The 21,716-nt window shown below is 38.1% G+C and overlaps 3 protein-coding genes across 3 annotated transcripts; 1 reads left to right on the top strand and 2 right to left on the bottom strand.

Annotated features, from left to right (window-relative positions):
* Window positions 1-194: 194 nt before the first annotated feature.
* Window positions 195-13,365, bottom strand: LOC103870112. Its single transcript, XM_033291602.1, has 2 exons — window positions 850-13,365; window positions 195-775 (listed from the first exon to the last, which is right to left on the bottom strand). Exon 1 carries the CDS (start codon window positions 5,156-5,158, stop codon window positions 3,665-3,667), a length of 1,494 nt encoding a protein of 497 aa, XP_033147493.1. The 5' UTR covers window positions 5,159-13,365; the 3' UTR covers window positions 195-775; window positions 850-3,664.
* Window positions 13,366-16,853: 3,488 nt separating this feature from the next.
* On the top strand, window positions 16,854-17,923 carry LOC117134407. The gene is made up of 3 exons (XM_033292724.1): window positions 16,854-16,907; window positions 16,997-17,081; window positions 17,174-17,923. Exons 1-3 carry the CDS (start codon window positions 16,888-16,890, stop codon window positions 17,921-17,923), a joined length of 855 nt encoding a protein of 284 aa, XP_033148615.1. The 5' UTR covers window positions 16,854-16,887.
* Window positions 17,924-20,715: 2,792 nt separating this feature from the next.
* On the bottom strand, window positions 20,716-21,580 carry LOC117134406. The gene is made up of 3 exons (XM_033292723.1): window positions 21,263-21,580; window positions 20,890-21,180; window positions 20,716-20,802 (listed from the first exon to the last, which is right to left on the bottom strand). Exons 1-3 carry the CDS (start codon window positions 21,578-21,580, stop codon window positions 20,716-20,718), a joined length of 696 nt encoding a protein of 231 aa, XP_033148614.1.
* Window positions 21,581-21,716: the final 136 nt, after the last annotated feature.

Here is a 21,716-nt window from a genome sequence, read left to right as displayed (position 1 = left end):
GCCTAATGCCCCTTTAGTGCTGATTAAAGAAATCGACAAACTTGTCAGAAATCGCATCTGAACGATAGCTTATCGAAAATATACTACAACCACAGAGACATGGTTTTATCGAGCTGTCGATGATTCTCTGATTGAATCAGAATTTTAAGTTTCTATGTTAAGCTCTAGTTCTGGTAAATCAAACTCTCGATTAGAGTTACAGACATTGTAAAAAAGTTTTTTTTTGAATAAATTTAACATTTTTTCAAAAAAAAAAGAAACTGCAAGTTATATTCTCGTGCTCTATTTTTTCTTCTTTGAATCACTAGTGTAACGTATGAAAAAAATGAGGTAGACCCAAGTTTTTTTTTTTTGCTAAAACGTTAATATCATGTAATATGAAAAAAGGATCTTACAAAATTGTAATCCTAAAGACAACACTTCCAAGACAAAAAAAAGAAAAACAAGGAAATATTAGAGGGAGTTTTACAGATTTCTAAAACAGAACTTACTCAAACTTAAGCCAAGAAGACAAGAGAGTGTTGTATTTTCTCCTTCCTCTCCTTCCTAAGAGAATATTTCGCACCTCTCGATCAATAATCCTGAAGACCGTGTGCGGAGGGATAAGAACTTGGTTATGGAGGATATTATTTCTCTGAAGCCAGATATGGTAGAGAGTTGACCCAGGTTAATTTCGTTTCTGAGACAGGGCCTAATCCCACGGAACTTGAATCCGACCGAAGTGACACAAATGATGTTGTACTTCTACTGAGAAATTTACTAGATGTTCCTCTAACTGCAAAACCAAACAGATCCAGTCTTTGTCTTAGAAGTTCTCTAACGCAGAGTCATCATGTTTCTAGTGCCTACCAAATTCATGCATGAAACATGTTTTTCGGAAACTGCTCAATCGCTATAGAGATTATTGTGTCAAAGGACTGATCCAGCTAATGTTATGCCTAGTTAAACCATATCATGTAAACTAACCTGAAAGCAAAGCAAGATCTTATTTTTTATATAGACTTCAAATTAGAAAAGTAAAAGAAAATACTTATTTTACGCAAGCACTCTACACATGTAAGATTGCAGTAGGGTTTTCTATGAAGAGGTTATACAGTTGATCGAACAGAAAGAGATGGCACTGCTCTTATTATTGAAAACCAGTTTATCTTGGCAGATAGAGTGACATGCATGACATATAGGCCGAGAAAGAGTACTGTTGGATGCAATCTCAATCTCAAAACCATTCAACTTGATCGTATGGCCAGGTTTCAGATACGGGTATTTTCCTATTGCACACTCAACGTGTACAACGGTGTCGCAGTCGAAGCAGCCGTAGAGATCTTGGTAATCCGGATAAGTAGGTTTGATTCTTAGTTCACAGACTTCACAAGCAAAGGGCTTCCATGGCCACATATTAATTGATATACCTAAAAATAGGGTAAGTGGATGAATGTCATAGTTGCATTTTACCAACACCGGCAGAGTTGCTTGTTCTGAATCCAAATAGAAACCGCATTTGTAACAACGTGCCCCACGGCCTAAGAGAGTGAGAGGGTGTTGGTGGGCTCCATTGTATAATGGATCAGCAAGTGAAGCACACCTTGTATCCATTTTAAACTCACATTCCTCTTGGCAGCATCGATACATGAAACCACATGATTCTCGTTCACATTTAGAACATCTGAAGAACCCTTCTTTGATGTTCATCATGTCCACCTCTAGGGTTATTGGATGGCGGTGAAAAGGGTGTTCCATCTTCCGAGGTAGCCTTGCACACGTGTCGTGGAGTGCAAAATCACATTCTTTACAACCCAAGAAAGGACCGGAGCCAATGCCAAGGATGCATGCTTGGCATACTCGTTTGTTTTCTTCTTCTCCACCATTGACATATTGTCTCACTAAATCATGGTGATGACTAAAATGACGGATTGTTTTGCCATCTACCTCCTCCAACGATGAAAACGTAACATCTTCAGAGTTACTAATTTCTTCAGGTTCTCGCTCCACATCTTTGCCATCCCAAATCTTTTTATGCGTTGCACAATATGAGTGAAGTTTATAATCACACGTCTCGTCAGTACAAATATATCCTCCACTTCCGCAAACAAACGGGTCACCACATATTCGACAGTTCGTGTTGTAATCAGGAACTTGAAAAGTATGAAACAAGCGGTGTGAGTGACGAGTGAGCTTTATCACCTTTGGTAAAAACATACAATCTCTGTGGATAAAGAAGTTGCAGGGCAAACATCCGTACATATTTATCTCGTACATACCGTAGAAATTCATCTCTTTGTTAGCGACGACCATTCTGCAAGCAACACAGTTGAAAGAGTTCTTTTGGCGAATGAAGGTGAGCGTATGTTCATGTGTCGCTGGACGATCTATTGTCAGATTCTCCATCAAACTGGTTGAACATTCGTTGTGAAAACATAAATTGCATGGACGACAATACAAATGATTAGGCCGAGTAGAGATCCATTTTTCACAAATAACGCATTTCTTTGCACCAGCAAAGTCCGGATGTAGATCAGACTCAAGGAAATGTTTAGGATGAAAAGTGGTCATGCGATTTTCCATAGGGGTTTTTGTTACTTTTTTTTGGGTAAAAGTTTGTTTGTTTATTACTTTAGTCTTTATTTATTGACAACATTCGTTAGATTTATAGAGAACTAATCGTCGTTATGTGGAAGGAAGGTATGGTTGGCTTTACGATATTGCTTGGATTGCTAGAAAAGTTAAGTTTATGCCTTGCTTTATACAATGGGCTTTACACTATTGCGTGTTAGATTATTTGCGTTTCGAATAAATGGTGCTTTCATCAATTGAAGGTTCTTTAACTTTTTCTAAACTGTCTTGTCATCTGCATAATTGGGAGTCTGTTGCTCGTTTGTGTTGCCATAGAAATTCTTAGTTTCCCTGTTTTGAATTTTAGGGTTCGTCGTTAGTTTTGCTACATTGCGATTCTGAAGTATAAGCAGAGCTGGGCCGAGAACAAGCTCATCAAGCATTAGCTTGAAGGCGATGGTGTTAGAAATAATTTAGGGGCCAAATACATTAAATATCTGATAGTTCAGATGGTAAAATTTGGTTGTAAATAACCTAGGGTGCCGAGTATTTGTGGATAATAACACTATATATATATATATATATATATATATATATATATATATATATATATATATATATATATATAAGTTTTAGATAATGATCACTTTTGCAAAGCAATAAAATATGTAAATTAACATAGCTATAATTCACTTTTCAGATAATTAATAGTATGGACATGGATAAATATATTATTTATTTTAGAAGACAAATATTTTAAAAAATATAAAAACAATAAAATATGTAAAAAGTATGTTGTTGTTGGCTTGTTGCCATTGAGGCCGAGACTTGGAATTATGTGTCTCAGAAATCTTGAAACATTGCCATCTTGAAGTATGTTTTCAAAATTCAATATATAAAATAAACTAACATAGCTATAATATATTTTCTTGAAGTTGACCATTTTTTTATAAAGTTATCTTGCAAAGTTGTTCTATTCATGGTAGTTTAAATTACAACAAACCTGAAAGCAAAGCAAGATCTTATTTTTTATATAGACTTCAAATTAGAAAAGTAAAAGAAAATACTTATTTTACGCAAGCACTCTACACATGTAAGATTGCAGTAGGGTTTTCTATGAAGAGGTTATACAGTTGATAGAACAGAAAGAGATGGCACTGCTCTTATTCTTGAAAACCAGTTTATCTTGGCAGGTAGAGTGACATGCGTGACATATAGGCCGAGAAAAACTGTTGGATGCAATCTCAATCTCAAAACCATTCAGTTTGATCGTATGGCCAGGCTTCAGATACGGGTATTTCCCTATTGCACACTCAACGTGTACAAGGGTGTTGCAATCGAAGCAGCCGTAGAGATCTTCGTAATCCGGATAATCAGGTTTTATTCTTATTTCACAGATTTCACAAGAAAAGGGCCGCCATGGGCACATAATATGTCTACCAAAACATAGGGTAAGTGGATGAATGTCATAGTTGCATTTTACCAACACCGGCAAAGTTGCTTGTTTTGAATCCAAAGAGAATGGACATTCATAGCATTCGTAACAACGTGCCCCATAGTCTAATAGAGTGAGAGGGTGTTTGTGGGTTTCACTGTATAATGGACCAGCAAGGGAAGCACACTTTGCATCCATTTTAAAGTCACATTCCTCTTGGCAGCACCAATACATGAAACCACATGATTCTCGTTCACATTTAGAACATCTGAAGAACCCTTCTTTGATGTTCATCATGTCCACCTCTAGGGTTAGTGAATGGCGGTGAAACAGGTGTTCCATCTTCCGAGGTAGCCTTGCACACGTGTCATGGAGTGCAAAATCACATTCTTTACAACCCAAGAAACTATTAGAGCCAATGCGAAGAATGCATGCTTGGCATACTCGTTTGTTTTCTTCTTCTCCACCATTGACACAAAGCCTAATTAAATCATGGTGATGACTAAAATGACGGAGTGTTTTGCCATCTACCTCCTCCAACGATGAAAACTTCATAGTAACATCTTCAGAGTTACTAATTTCTTCAGGTTCTCTCTCCACATCTTTGCCATCCCAAATCTCTTTACGCGTTGCACATTGCGAGTGAAGTTTATAATCACACGTCTTGTCACTACAAATATATCCTCCACTTCCGCAAACAAACGGGTCATAACATATTCGACATTTCGTGTTGTGATCAGGAACTTGATAAGTATGAAACAAGCGGTGAGAGTGACGAGTGAGCTTTATAACCTTTGGTAAATACATACAATCTCTGTGGATAAAGAAGTTGCAGGGCAAACATCCGTACATATTTATCTCGTACATACCGTAGAAATTCATCTCTTTGTTAGCGACGACCATTCCGCAAGCAACACAGTTGAAAGAGTTCTTTTGGCGAATGAAGGTGAGCGTATGTTCATGTGTCACTGGACGATCTATTGTCAGATTCTCCATCAAACTGGTTGAACATTCTTTGTGAAAACATAAATTGCATGGACGACAATACAAATGATTAGGCCGAGTAGAGATCCATTTCTCACAAATAACGCATTTCTTTGCACCAGCAAAGTCCGGATGTAGATCAGACTCAAGGAAATGTTTAGGATGAAAAGTGGTCATGCGATTTTCCATAGGGGTTTTTGTTACTTTTTTTTGGGTAAAAGTTTGTTTGTTTATTACTTTAGTCTTTATTTATTGACAACATTCGTTAGATTTATAGAGAACTAATCGTCGTTTTGTGGAAGGAAGGTATGGTTGGCTTTACGATATTGCTTGGATTGCTAGAAAAGTTAAGTTTATGCCTTGCTTTATACAATGGGCTTTACACTATTGCGTGTTAGATTATTTGCGTTTCGAATAAATGATGCTTTCATCAATTGAAGGTTCTTTAACGTTTTCTAAACTGTCTTGTTATCTGCATAATTGGGAGTCTGTTGCTCGTTTGTGTTGCCATAGAAATTCTTAGTTTCCCTGTTTTGAATTTTAGGGTTCGTCGTTAGTTTTGTTACATTGCGATTCTGAAGTATAAGCAGAGCTGGGCCTGAGCACAAGCTCATCAAGCATTAGCTTGAAGGCGATGGTGTTAGAAATAATTTAGGGGCCAAATACATTAAATATCTGATAGTTCAGATGGTAAAATTTGGTTGTAAATAACCTAGGGTACTGAGTTTGAGCCCGTATACAGCAAAATCACAGTGATTTTTTTTAAAATAGTTGTTGTAGGGCCAAATAAATTTTAATTGCTTCTGGACCCACATATATCAGGTCCGGTCCTGAATATAAGTTTAAAATTTAATACATAACTCGACTGAACTGGGTAATTAATCTATTTTCTTAAAATGTATGATTTCTTACTTTCTATTATAATGTTATTTGATATTAAATTAACAAATGAGTTGAAAGCAAAGTAATACTTTATCTGCCATATTAACAGAGTTGAAGAAAGTATTCATTTTTAGATACATAGGGACAAATATGTACTGATAATAAATGTTTGACCAAAATATACTGATTAGAATTAAGTGTGTGTGATTATCGCTTTGATTCTTAGTTTGATTAAATTCGACTTCTGTACTGCAGTCTGCAGTTATAAAAAATTACATTCATGTATATTTGTATGGATCACTGAATGTTATTAGTGTTTGTGTTGGTAAGTGACTCTTGAGAGTTGACTTGTTGGCCTTGAGTTACTCGACCGCCTGGGACGTTTAACAACATCGGAAACTGTGAGCTTCGTGTTTCTCTTTTTGACCACTCCCCTGTTTCTAAGTCCCTATAAGAGATTTAGTATAAATGTGCTGATATCAAGCTGGTAGATAGTTGATTCTACGTCATATACATCTCATACAAAATCGGATGTAGTTACAACCAGTGGAACATGTAGACAAATGCAAAAAAAAAAAAAAAACTGGCTCCTTGCAACTTGCATTTTCTCGTGCTCTATTTATTCTTCTTTAAATCACTTGTGTAACGTATGAAAAAAAATGAGGTAGACCCAAGTTAATTTTGTTTATGAGACAGGGCCTAATCCCACGGAACTTGAACCCGACAGAAGTGACACAAATGATGTTGTACTTCTACTGAGAAATTTACTAGATGTTCTTATAACTGCAAAACCAAACAGATCCAGTCTTTGTCTAAGAAGATCTCTAACGCAGAGTCATCATGTTTCTAGTGCCTACCAAATTCATGCATGAAAAATGTTTTTCGGAAACTGCTCAATCGCTATAGAGATTATTGTGTCAAAGGACTGATCCAGCTAATGTTACGCCTAGCTAAACCATATCATTTAAACTTTGTCTCCAAAACTTATCACAATGCCCATGTGGCTTCAGTAGTGGCTCATTAATTAAACTAAATAATTCCCTGATCTTAGTTTCCGTAGTACCTTGTTGCTGCATTTAGTCTCCTAAACCTGTTCACATTTATGTCAACAATATTTTCAATGACTCTAAGCTAAGTCCAAGTACAGCTAGTTGTACTTGTCTCTGTACATTTTAGGATAAGGAGGAATCAGAATGTTTTTTTTCTGAACTGAAGGAATCAGAATGTTATTATATTCAAAACTACATCTTCTATTTTTACATCATATTCTAAACGTAATCCATCTTGTTTACTTTGTAATCATGGATATTTCAGATTTACAAATTATATGCAGAGTAATATTGATTTTTTTTTGTTTTAAAATTAAGATTTAAAAATGGAATGTTAGGTGAGATTGAGAGATCAATGCATCTGAATTGCTTGATTTCCTCTAGGTAACAGGTAAGTTGGGACGATGACAGGTGAGCTATGAGATTACCAGAAATGGCTTATAATGTTTGAAACTTGCTTAACTTGTCATGAACCAATGAAAACACTCCACACAAAGACTCAGAACACAAGAATCACAAATAGTAAAGGAAATATATGGATAATAAAATCAGATGGAAAGAGACAGAAGATCAGATTTTTTTTTCATGGAAGGTATACATTGCATTGAATCTATGGCTCTATATTGAGGTTGCTGTTGTGCAAGCCAGCTTTGTACCATTATGGATATGTGTCTCTTAATTGCAGTTTCTTATGGCTTTGACTTGAAAATCTTTTTTGGGTTTATTTATTTATTTCATATTTTCTTAGTTTGTAAAATTGTTATGGGTTACTCACAAATACAAGCACACATTGATCAATTGGTTGTTTTTCTTGTGAATCTGATGATTTCCCTTGATTATATTATACATATTCTTATTTTAATCAATCTCGAATTGTTGCAGCTGAAAGGTTTTTCCGTTATATTGTAATGAAACTATTGTAGTCTAATATCTATATAGCTAATGTAAATAACGGTAAACTGAAGGTATGAGGATATTTAACATTTTTCTTCACAATGATATAGAGCTATCTGAAAAGAAACTCAAGAAGTTGATTAAATATCTTTTTATTTACATGTGCATTTGCTACAGTCTCAAAATTCTAATAGTATAATAGCCAGACCATAATATGAATATAAAATTCATACAACTACTAAACATGTTTTACCTAATCTGCATGATTGTTATCGATTAGCTGTAGTACTGTTTATATGTGGGTCCTTAAACAAATCAAGTCTCTTAATTGATTTTTGGATGCAGATCATCTTCTTCTAGATCTGATCACCTTATGGTTTTGAACTGAAAGGCATGTAATATGCATGGTCATACCTATCCTAACTAAGATGTTCCACTGATTTATAATTTATGATTATCCAATAATTACATAATAATATGTACGATTTGGATTTCAATAGTATAAATAACTACGTGGTTGGCTGGTGATCATCATCATAAGCAATACCAATGTCTTGATGTCTTCGTGGCTTGATTATTTTCAGTAGCCAGAAAAAAGGACTCGTCCATGTAAGCTAATAATTCAAAAGACCAACATTACTTTAACTTTTTAAATGGTTCATTTTCGCTTTTTATTTAAATCAGCTTAGTTGACTTGACCATAATTTTCTTGGGTGACACTTAATGTTTTGACTACATATACCAGTAATCAAACTTGTTTTATGAATATTTTTCTTAGATCAACTTGCGGTTCAAGTTCTCTAACATGAAGTGATTGACCCCCTCTCCCCATCAAAATGTTAAAAAGTCTTGATGTTATCACCCCTTTGACTGAGACCTTAAAATCCCATGACTTGCATAGCAATTCTCTAGCTTCTTACTAGTTTTTATTTTAAATAGGTTTTATGTGTAGTAAATAACATGTGTATCATGTTACATTGTCAGTTAATTTGTGCAATCCTATTACTTAGTGATAATAAATAATAATAGTATTTGTTATTGTTTAGATCACATACAATTGACTAATAGATGTATTAGGCCGTTAGACAAAGCTTCAAAATGACTGTAAGAGATAACTTACAAAGCTGAATCTCTAGATGTCGATGATACAAATTCACGTATTCATAACTATATACTACTTATCATGTATTTGGCAACAACAACAAAAAGGTATCTTGATATAACATATGGTTTCCAAAGCAGTTGAACTAGATATACTTAATACTATATGACCTATATGGAACATTCATTAATTAGGATATAACCATAAGTTTTGGTCCTAATGTTGAAAGGGACGTCCCTGATATAACTGATGATGACAATATTTATTTTGTCTTACTTACATGTGTTATGTTCTTCCACCTCAACACAATAATATGTAGTTCTATCAGAGCCGTGCTTACAGCTTAATGAAAAAGGTATTTGCCTAGGGCCCCCAAATTTTGTAAAATTTTTAGGGCCCTTAATTACAATTTTTTTTTACATGGTAGTTAATGTATTCTCTTAGTGATATTTTTATTATTATTTGATTCTAAATTTGACTTCTGTTTTAAAAAAAACTAATTTATGATCAATTTTACTATATTTTATGTAAAACTATAAATATTCTACTTCTAATTAACTGTAAGTATATGATCTACATTTCATCTTTTTATATGTTATGAGTTAGATTTATTTTATATATTTTATAGAATTTGATTATCAGCGATCAACATTTCAATCCAAAATTTGTATTTTTGTTTCTATATTACTAATTCCTACTTTTGATCATTATTTTATTTTTTAGTTTATAAAAGTCTGGTGCAGAAAATTTAGAAATTGTTTAGGTAATAAATCAAAACTTTTTAGCATTACATATATATATTTCAAAAAAAAAATTTATATAATTCAAATTTAAATAGAACTATTTCAAAAAAAAATATCATGTAAATTTTTTTTAACTCGTCTCGGGCCCCTAAAAATCTTCGCACGGCACTGAGTTCTATGCTTTCATTTAATTCATTTTTCATTTGTTTTCACTTAGTACGATATTCAATTATTGCCAGGAAAAAAAATTGAATAAATATTTTTGTAAAAAACAATAACGTATTAATTATGGATAGTAATGGTTGTTGCCTTGTTGACGTTTTACATCAATTACAAAAAAAAATTACAAACCATTTCAAACTTTCTAAAATCTTCCCGACGACAAAGATAAATAAAAAAATATTTTTAAAAATTTAAAACTGAAATATTATTTTATTTTATATTCACTAACAGTATCATAACTTATATTATTTGAAAAAATAAACCAAAAATATTAATTTGAGACATTAATATATAAACATATATATATATGTATAAACCAAACAAATTTTTTTTTACAATGTAAATATAACCTTCGTAAATATTTAATGTCATAAATATCTTATAGTTAATCAGTCATATATCTTATATTAGTCCTACAAATAACTTAAAACTTATGATATGTATAAATCTCTGCAACTGCACATGCAACCATTACCTTTAAACCAGTCATGTCCTAATTGGCCTTTTGAGTTTACTCCTTGGCCTTTATTCTTCTACTCTACCGTCTAATAAATGAAGCAATGAAAAAAAAGTTATGATCACAAAAGAGCAAGCCGAGAGACTGTAGACGAGTTTTTTGAACGAGTCAGTCAACACGAGACTATGAATCCAGAAAAGGTCAACAAAGCAAAAAGTGGCCGTACTCCCTCTCTCGGGAAAAGTTGAGCAATAATAGAGTACGAGACGGTGCACCGAAACGTAGGGTGGTTCTCTTCACTCCTACTTGTCGTCGCGTCGGTGCACTTTTCTCTTTCACTGAAACCAACCCCGCGTCCTCCTCGTTCGACTAAACTTGATTGGACGATTTTACCCTTTAAGAGAATCCTCGCTGGCATTGTTTAATTCGTCCTTGTGATTTCCAGCTAGGCTTTGGCTGTTACGCTATCACACTCTCATCCTTTGACTTTATATCTTATTACTACTACGTAATCATTTACAATCTATTTATTCACCCTAGAATTTATCTTTGATCATCAACGATGTTTAGCTTTTAATCTATACTAGATTTACTAGGTGTCGTTCGTAGTTTTAGTGGATTTTTTCGTAAGTTTTTTACTTAGTAAAATGATTTTCTTTCATTAATAGGAAGTTCAGCCAACTTGTACGTGTATTACAAGTTGGGTATTATTACTACTAATAAAGACATAATCATTGAATGCATTTAATTGGAGGACCAAGAAAAATTTGCAGGAACCAAATAATTAAATCAAATCAATCGTATTTTAAACGATTATAGTATTCCTCCATCCTTAAATTAAATACATCAAGCTGCCTATAATTACCATTTCACAGATCGAAAGATTCTTGCAGACATTAAAAAGTGACAAATTTGAATGCTGTCAGAAGGATATGGTTGTCTCCATGTTAGGTACGGTGTGGTACTTGAAAACAGATACGAGCCTCGTGGTTCGATGTGAACTCACCTCCTGGCGAGCTTACAGATATCTTATGTACGGTCTAATTAAGATTACGTCAAAGTATGCCATTTTCTAATACTATATTGTAAGAATATATAATTGAAAAAAGTTTCATTATATGCTAAGAACAAAATCTAAGATGCTTGGTTTTAATGATTTAGTGAGCAATTTAAGGTCTAAATAAAGAGAACTAAATCCAAGTTAACGATTTCGTGATTCAGAAATTAATTATTTTGTTGTTATTGTTTTTTTTTTTAATAAAGCGATATTCATGTTGATTAGATTTATAAACAGAAAACACACGCCATATACAATATGAAACTCAACAGTACTCTAGTTAAGAATAAAATAAGTTTGTGAATTTCTGCGAAAATATAAATGAAAAGTTATGAACGAAACAACTGCTTTTTTAAGAAAAACAAAACAAAAACTGCATCGTTAATGAATGCAGTTTATCAATCTTTTATTAATGAATCCGTACGTACCGAGCCAAGTAATAACCACATCATTTACTCGTTGAGATCTGAGCCAACAGTTGTATTCACTTATTATATTTCAAAGTATCTACTACTTGTGAACTAGTCAAAATCCATAACAATACAGTTTTTATCCTAAGTTATAGTTTTACATTTTCTTGTTGTCTAAAGACATGGAAAAGGAAAACTAACCGTGTGTTTCTGAAATAAAAAGATGTGTGATTATTTGGTTTTCTTAAGCAGTTCTTAGTCGTAGTTTTTTTTTTTCTTAGTCGTAGTATCAAACCAAAAACAACGCTTCCAGCTCTAATTATTTACTCTACTCAAATATGCATTACCAATCAAACTCGTAATAGCACTAATACTTTTGAGATAGTTTAGTTGGCATATCCATATACGCGCATGTGCACGGATACGGTGGCTTTATGCTACGTTTCCACCAATGTTTGAAATGGTGACCCGGTTATATATGTAGTTTACCACATTAATTCACATGTATATAGATTACTTTGTACAGTCATCTTAATTCAAGGGGGAGACAACCATTTATTATATTGTTTTGTACGTTTCTCATTTTATTTCAATGGTGATATATATAGTATGAATGTACGTACTATCTCACACCGTACTTACGATGTGTCAAGTTACGCGTGTATATATGATGTGACCTCATGTTCATACTCACTAATTTATATTCACCGTATCAGTTTTGTAATACATGTTAATTTATAGAATATATAAGACCATGATTAATGGAGTTTCCTAAAGATAGTGTTCTTAACGTAATTTAAGAATCGATTCTTAATTTTAATTAAAAAAATTAAGAACAAATTCTTAAATATTACGCTAAAAATTCCATCCCTAAAAACTTCCATTAATCATGTTCTAAGGATATCGAATTAAGATCTCCTATTGCTTTTCAGGCCGTTTTCCAACTGCTTTTAAACACAACAAGTGTTTTATTAATAATTAATTATGAAATTACATATTTGTGTAAACCAGTTTATCCTGCTTGTTCTAAGTTCTACCTATATTTCTACCTTCGCGTCCTTTCACTTTTTGGTTAATATATGCCAAAAACGCATCTATTATTGGTTAAATACCGGTTTATTAGTAGTCGACTTTGTTTTGCGTTAACATTAAAAATTAAATGGCGACGTACCATTTGACTAAGCTGTTGTTGAATAGAGATGTATTTCGATAATAGAGTTGATATGTTTGGTGTGTTAGAGGGACACACAAGTCGCTATCGATCTAATTTTCAAGAAATTTTTACCCTCAGAGACACATGTTGTCTTATTAATATCACTCAGAGACACAATATGATACAGCACACTTTCTCTATGCAGAGTTTACTAATATAACCCTCAACCAGACCAGAGACATCTAGTTAACCACTCAATGAAACCAATCTAATTAACCAAAACGAGACCAAACCGATACTTACCTTTTACTTTTTACAAACCATCCGTTTACTTTATCTTCTTCCATTTTCACGGTTCTTGTAAAAACAACTCACTCTCGACGAACCCTAATCCTTTTCTCCCGATGAACCCGATGAACCCGATGAACCCTAATCTTGTCTTTTTTTCTTTCTGATTATCTCCCCCGAAATTCTCTACCCATAAGTTCGCAGAATCATCGTCTCGCCTCCGGTTTCTCGATCCAGAAGTTCGTCGCTTCGATTTCGCAGAATCATCGTCTCGCCTCAGGTTTCTCGACCCAGAAGTTCTTGATACTTGCCGTGCAACCGCTTCATCGAACAACTCCAAATGGAAGGTTAGATCCATTATTTCACTTTCTTTTTGATTCCGTCGGAGACAGCAAACCCTTAAATTTTAATTTTTTTTTTAAAATTGCAGATAACGCGTGTGATTCCCGTCTCCCCGAGAGGCTTTTCGCCACTGACAGATTCCCCCGTCATCGTCTGAATATCTACTCGAGGCCGAACATTCTAGCTTTCGTTCGCCACGCCCTTCGCGGTTCTGAAGTGTTTGCAAAGATTAGGGAATCTTCCTTCGGAAAGCTTTTCGATCTCCCAACTCGTCAGTGCCCAGTTTCCTGTAAGCTGATACACAGCCTTCTCTCTCGTCAGTTACGCTGCAACCAAGAACACACGCTATGGTCTGTGTTTGGTAAAGACCCTCTTAGATTCAGCCTCGAAGAGTTTGAGACCATTACCGGCCTTAATTGTGGCTCCTTTCCCGACGGGTACGAAGCACCTGACCACAACCGAAAGGATGCAAACAAGCAGAAGGGCGCACACAAAGATCCGTTGTGGCAGAAGATAGTAGGCAAGTACGACAATATCACCATTGCAGACTTAGCTGAGGAGCTTGAGCACGACCACCAAATGGATGAGTGGAGGAGAATCCGGCTTGCTCTCATCATCATACTCGATGGAGTCTTGATCGCCTCCCAACAGATTCACCGCCCTACGCTGAGGTACGTTCAGATGCTGGATGATGTAGATGCTTTCCTCGAATTCCCTTGGGGGCGCGAATCTTTCCTACACACTGTGCGTTGCATGAAACCGCCTAAGTTCGAGAAAGGCAACCCCGTAGACAGCCCAGTTGATATGCTTGTTCTGAAGCTCAAACAAGAAACATTTCGTCTCACCGGCTTCCCTCTAGCATTGCAGTTACTCGCTTTCAGAGCCATACCCATGTTGCTCTCTAAGATCCCTGCTCCCTTTAACGACCAGACAATAATGGACCTTACCGAGCCTAATCTACCTAACCATCCATCCATTGATCTAGACGCAGTTCTAGAAGTAGAAGCTAACTCCTCTGTAAGTTTATAGCTCCTCAAGCGCCATTTGTTTGCCTTTCTTTGCTGACTGACAACGATAACTTTGTGTGTTCTGTCTCATGCAGCTGCGGGTGACACCACTTATACCGCTAGTCAGGGGACCGCATCCTGGATGGGGGGTATGGCCAAACGAAAAGACAGATGATAAGGTGACATACATGGAGCAGCTGATAGCCAACAACCACTGTTTTTCTAAAGCTATGTGGCCCGGAGGAGATTGCTCGGAGCCTGTTTTCACGTTTACTCCAATACCTGAAAAACCCGTCCACAAGAAACACACTGTTCCGAGGAAAAGGATGGAGTCCACGATCAAACCTCACAAAGCGGGGAAAGAAACTTCAGTACCTTCAGAAAATAGGCGCAGCACCCGCTTGCAAGCATCCTCCACTCCAACCCCCGCCCCCTCCACCGAGTTGTTAGAAGCTAGAATCTCTACTTTGGAAGCCAATGCCACCCTGATGGTAGCCAGAATAACCGGGTTGGAAGCCACAGTTGCGAAGTTGGGAGCATCCAACGAGCGTCTTAAACAAAAGCTACACTGGCAACTTAAAAGGAGCAGAGCCACTTCTTTATTACCACAGTTTGTTGTCACGCATCGTCGCAGGAGCGCACCTCATCGACCACAGTCTAATGATCTCCAAGGTGATGATCATCATGATTCCCCCAACTCTAAGAGGCGTAAGACCAACCAGGTAACCCATTTTACTTGCATAACAACATACATAACCATTACAACAACCCCGTTCTCAATAATCACCTATCAGGTAACCCATTTCATTTGATTAACAGGTCTCTGATGGCATTTTGGGTTCTGGATCACCTATTCTGAGTCAATACCGTGCCCAGCATTGTGCTTCTAGACGCATTGATTTCAACAACCCCGTTCTCAATAATCACCTATCAGCTGACAACCACTCTGCTGACCACAAATCCTCTCCCCGTCCACACTCTCCCCGTCCACACTCTCCCCTCAGCCCCTCTCATAGCCAACGATCCAACCAACTCCTATCTACTGACCACAACTCACCTGACCACCAACTTAACCGCCATCACTCTACTGACCACCAATCTCCTAGCCATCAACCACATGACCACAGATCACCAACTCACAGTTCTGCTAGCCACAAATCTCCCAGCCACAACCCTCTGGCCTTTAACCCTCTCGTTGTCGACCAACAGTCTCCTAACCATCAAACCTATATCCACCCATCGCCTGCTGATAACCACAACTCTCCTAAACACGGAGAGCATTCATCTACCCACCTCGTCGTCGACCCCCTTGACCACGAACCACCCAACCACATTCCTGCCACCCCAACATCAGACCCACCCTCATCTGCCCATAACTCTCCTCCACCCGCTATCTCCCTCGCCCAACATTCTCCAACCATACAAACATCTAACGAACTATCACCACTTTTCACTGCGGTCACCTCTCAAAAAACCCCTCTCCCACCTGCTCCCTTCCCTCAAGGAAGTCTTTCACAACAATACGCCCCAATAGGGACTTTGCCACAGTTTGATGCTACCCCTCTTAACAAACCAGCATCCCAATCACCGCCTTCTCACGGTCTTACGTTACCCGAACCTGATACCGCTCCGCCTATCTACGACTCCTCAGCCTTTCTATACTCCCCAATACCACTTTTTAACCCCACACCTGCTGCCACAACCCCACCACCATCTCCCCTAATCCACTTTTTACCCCACCACCTGCTTTGACCACCACACCCACCAGCTCTCCAAACAAGCCCGCTGGCTTCTCTACACACTACTCCACCCCAAATGCTTTCGCTGCAACTGCTACTCTTAAAGGGTCTAACTGCCGTTTGAACGAACAAGTAAAGAACACTTGCTCATTCACTGATACTTTATGAATCCTCTGCTTATAACCACCATTCTTTCTTAACTCACTCACTCCTTTAATTGCTGTAGGATCTAAACAGGGATCACGGCGAGGGCGAAGCTAGTGATTCATCACCAGACAAGACAGTACGTAGGGTTGTGGACGAACTCAATGTACTGTTTATGACAATAGATCTCTTAGCCTTACAAATCTATGTCTCCATTATAATCGTTGCCCCGTTTATATTGCAGGCACAAACGACTTGTAAAGAAGTTTGCGAGCTCAGTGACTCATCGCCAACCAGAAAAACAAAGGAGCATCAGCCGTCTGAGGCAGAAAGGTCCTAGCCCAAACTTTCCTCAACCGCCCGGATTTCCCCCATTACCTTCTGGTCACTCCTCCACCGGAGGATCTATGGGACATTTTCGCAAAAACCATGGCAGCCAACAAAAAAGGGTAAGCAACATCACTAAACTTCTTCTTCTAACTATACATTCTACATTTGCACAAATCAACTATATATTTTGTTGATCTATGTAAATCAGCTTCCACGTCACACCTTCAAAACTCGACTTCAGCAACCAGTTTCTCCTCCAGCTCGCTACTCCCTCCCAGTGGACAGACTCTCTGGTACGTGCAAACACACTTTCTAAAACAGCAATGTCCCCCACTATCACCTAGTACTAACTCAATCTCTGTTTGTTTTATCTTTTCTCCTCCAGCACATGGCTGTCCTAATGCACATGCTAGACATGCATCACAAAGATGTGCTACAGATGGAGAATGCGACGTTTATGCCTCCCACCCTCACCTCATTGATGCAGTCCAAAGATCGCCAATTTCAAGCCGCACTTAAGAAAGACAAAATCAGGTGGGATCAGCGGATATCTAAACTCATCCTCCTTCCTGGTAAAACCTGGATGAAAGAAGTGGTGAAGGTATACACTCCAATGATATGGGCGGACAGACACTGGGTTGGGTTAGCGATCGACCTCCGGGCTGGACATGTCGACGTACTAGATTCACTGCCCTCTCTATACAACGAGGAACGTGTTCAACGATTTCTCAGGCCCATCCTCCAGATGCTCCCCTATCTCATCCGCTACGTGGCCAAGAACAACTCCCGTGATCTATCTCCTTTTACATGCCAGCGGAGAACGGGCACATATGAAAACTCAAGGTCTGGCGACTGCGGTCCTGTATGCGCTAAGTTTATGGAGCTACATCTTTACGGTGACCCGTATCCACACATGAGCGGTCTCACAGATGGCATGGTTGACAAGTTCCGCCAACAATACGCAATGGAAGCGTATAAAACCATTGTCTTATTGTCTTACCAGCTTACTACTAGTCTTCTCTCCCTAACTATAGTTCTACGGATTAACAAGGCACCTTTTCATGTTTTTCTACTAATGTGCCTTCCTAGTTATCGGAGAACTTATGTATTTTGTATTGTTTTTCAATCCGGCTAGAAACTACTCTGTAACCTTTTGTCAACAAACTAAACTTGCCGGTTGCTTTAGATCAAATCGGAATTTATCTACTTCTCATGGTAAGCTTCATTGTAGTTGTGTTGTACAGTATACTTTCGTAACCACATCAACGTGTCCACAATATACTTTCGTAACCACATAAACGTGTTCACAATACAAACATGCTCAACAAACCTAACACTCAAAGTTTCAAACTCAGCGTTTAGTACAATCACCTTTAACCACAACAACCTTCTTCACCATCACAAACGACAACCACAGTCATGTCATCCACAAAGGAACCTTCCAACCTCACTAAACCATTCTTTAACCATACGAAATAATCTAACCTACCCAACAATCCTACCCTAAACAAAACGAACCTTCCAACCTTGTTCATTTAACTAACTTAATCACATTTTTTACACATCCCGTAAATTTTTTCTGGTCCATAACCTACTTAACCACAACAGCTTTCTGTACCATCCAAAACAACAACCACAATCATGTCATCCACATAGCAACCTTCCCCCCTCACTAAACCATAATCTAACCACACGAAATAATCACATTATTCCCAAACCATGACAAACACAACCACGAGTACATCATCCACACCTCCCGTTAATTTTCCTTAGCCATAACCTCTTTGACCACGAACTTACTGTCCTCCACCCCTCCACTTCTAGCCAGAACAAATATGCGACGACCACCAACATATCATCCACGTCCGACACACGCCGGAGAGGGCAACCATAACCAATCTAGCCACATCTTCGCTGACCACCGACCACTTTCACACGTAATTACGACAACTCCTACCCAGACCACATATCCAACGACCACAATCAAGTCATCCAAGCCAACGCATAGTTCAAACCATTCACCACAACCACACCCTAAACCACCATTACCACCCTGACAATGCCCTAACTAACCACGATAACTACTCCCCTTGCAAACCCTGCTATCTTCTTAACTTCGTAATGACAAACAACACACAAACCGAAACACTTTCACGTTATCCATAACCATAACCAACACAGAACTAACACCAACTAACACAAAAGCCTCTTGTTATACTCACACCAACTCAAATATTACCCTGAACACAACTTTTCCAACAACGCTACACCCTTGCTCACCAACAACTAAAAAAAACAACTTTAAACAACAGCCAGCCCCTAAACACCAGCAACTCCTACAAACAAACGGTTGCGAAACTAACCACACTCCCACCCACACCCCCTAGATGTTTTCTTACTAAAATACAGAACACTTCCACGACATCCATAACCATAACCAACACAGATCTAACACCACACGTCGCCATCCTAACTTGACATACCTTGTACTCTTAACTAACTTCTCCTAACTTAATCACATTTTTTCACAAACCATGATAAACGCAACCACAAGCACATCATCCACGCCTACACCTTCTGTTAATTTTTACTTAACCATAACCTAATTAGCCGCAACCTTACTATTTCACGTCATCCATAACCATAACCAACACAGATCTAACACCACACAACGCTAACCCTAAACACGTAACCATCCTAACTTGACTACCTTGTACCCTTAACCAACTACTCCTAACTTAATCACATTTTTCAACAAACCATGACCAACGCAACCACAACCACATCGTCCACGCCTACACCTTCTGTTAATTTTTCTTAAACATAACCTATCTAACCGCAACCTTACTATTTCACGGCATCCATAACCATAACCAGCACAAATCTAACACAACACGCTAACCCTAAACACGTTGCCATCCTAACTTGACATACCTGGTAACCTTAACCAACTTCTCCTATCTTAATCACATTTTTTTCACAAACCATGACCAACGCAACCACAACCACATCGTCCACGCCTACACCTTCTGTTAATTTTTTCTTAAACATCACGTCTCCCTATCTAACCGCAACCTTACTATTTCACGGCATCCATAACCATAACCAGCACAGATCTAACACAACACGCTAACCCTAAACACGTCGCCATCCTAACTTGACATACCTGGTAACCTTAACCAACTTCTCCTATCTTAATCACATTTTTTTCACAAACCATGATAAACGCAACCACAAGCACATCATCCACGCTACACCTTCTGTTAATTTTTACGTAACCATTACCTAATTAACCACCACCTTAGTGTCCACTACCCCCTTCCTCCACTTCCTCCTGTGTTTACGCCTACTTCTAGCCAAACAGGTTTACGACGACCACAAACATTTCATCCACGCCCTACACTGCCGTTGCGTTTGTCCCAATCATAACCAATTTAACCAAATCTTTACTAACCACTGACGACTACCCCACTTACTCACAACAATTTCTACCCAGACCAAGTATCCAACGACCACATACATGTCATCCACGCCAACTCACTATTCAAAACATTAACCACAACCACACCCTAAACCACTATTACTACCCTAACCATGCCCTAGCTACCCACGAAAAACACTCCCATTGAAAACCCCACCAACCCATCTCATACACTAATCCACCTTTTATTCTAGATCAGTTTCAGTTTTTTTCCTACACAACATAAAAAAACAACAAGAACATAAACATCCATAGATTTGTTTCTTAAAATCATACCAACAAGGGTGTTGCTCACACCAGTGGTGGCATTAACATCTCTACTACAAATACCAAAACAACTACTCCTTCAGGTTACACGAGTTCCGTTCAAAAAAAAATTCTCCCTGCACCTCCATACAATAGCCGTTCAAACAAAAAACTTCCATCACCTAACCTTCAATCTCCAATCATATCGGAACCGTGCAATTGGTGCGGTTGTGTCCTTCTACCCTGCACCTCCCGCACTTATTAGGCACTGACTTCTTCTTAGGACCCTGCATAAGAGATTCACAATTTATCACACCCGCTAGATTGTCACAATCAATAAATAATCACCAAAACAAATCAAATAAACTATCTACCGGCATCTCCCCTGTCGAGGGGAATCGTTTGGTTCTACGCCTCCCTGGTGGCCTCTTAGTCAATGGTGGCATCAACATTGCATCCCTCACGTCTTCTGGAATAGATTCGTCCCTGGGGTCGCCAATTGGCCTAATAACACCTGCATAGGTTTCCCTCCACGCCACCGTCTTGTACCAATGACCAACCATAGTCTCATATGCGAGCCCTATGTTGTCGGCCGCAATCATGGCATGCCCACATGGTATCTTCATGTTGTCAAAGTACTTGCAAGTACACTTCTTCTGCTCCAACTGAACACTCTCAGAACCACCAAACTTCCCAACAACTTGGCAGCTCCAGCTAGAAATAGAGTTCACCCTTGCTGCCCTTCACCAGCGCCATTGTCTTTGTCATCACTTTATCGACTTCTATTGTCATCAGACCCCGGTGCTTATTGGCCTTCTTACGTCTTGCACTGAACCACCTTGTCATCATCCCTTGTATGAACATCACCAACTCAATTATTGGGGACGACCTACCCTCTACCAATGCGTTGTTTAGCTGTTCAGCAATGTTACTTGTCATTATATTATACCTCTGGCCCCCAAAGTACGTTCTAGACCAACGTGCAGACCCTATTTTCCCCAAATAAATCCCACATTCGCTGTTAGACGCCCTGATCTTGTCACAGAAATTCTTGTAATCCCTCATCCTATGCGCAGTCGCAGCAGCAGTCACCAACCTCGCTAACCCCTTGCTAGAGAACCTAGCATTAACGTTCCGTGCCAAATGGACGATACAAAACCATGATGGGCTTGTGGATACACACAGCTAACCGCGTTGGCAA

Source organism: Brassica rapa, chromosome A05 (genome assembly GCF_000309985.2).
Source record: "Brassica rapa cultivar Chiifu-401-42 chromosome A05, CAAS_Brap_v3.01, whole genome shotgun sequence".
Lineage (NCBI taxonomy): Eukaryota > Viridiplantae > Streptophyta > Magnoliopsida > Brassicales > Brassicaceae > Brassica > Brassica rapa.
This window is presented reverse-complemented; position numbering and strand designations above follow the sequence as displayed.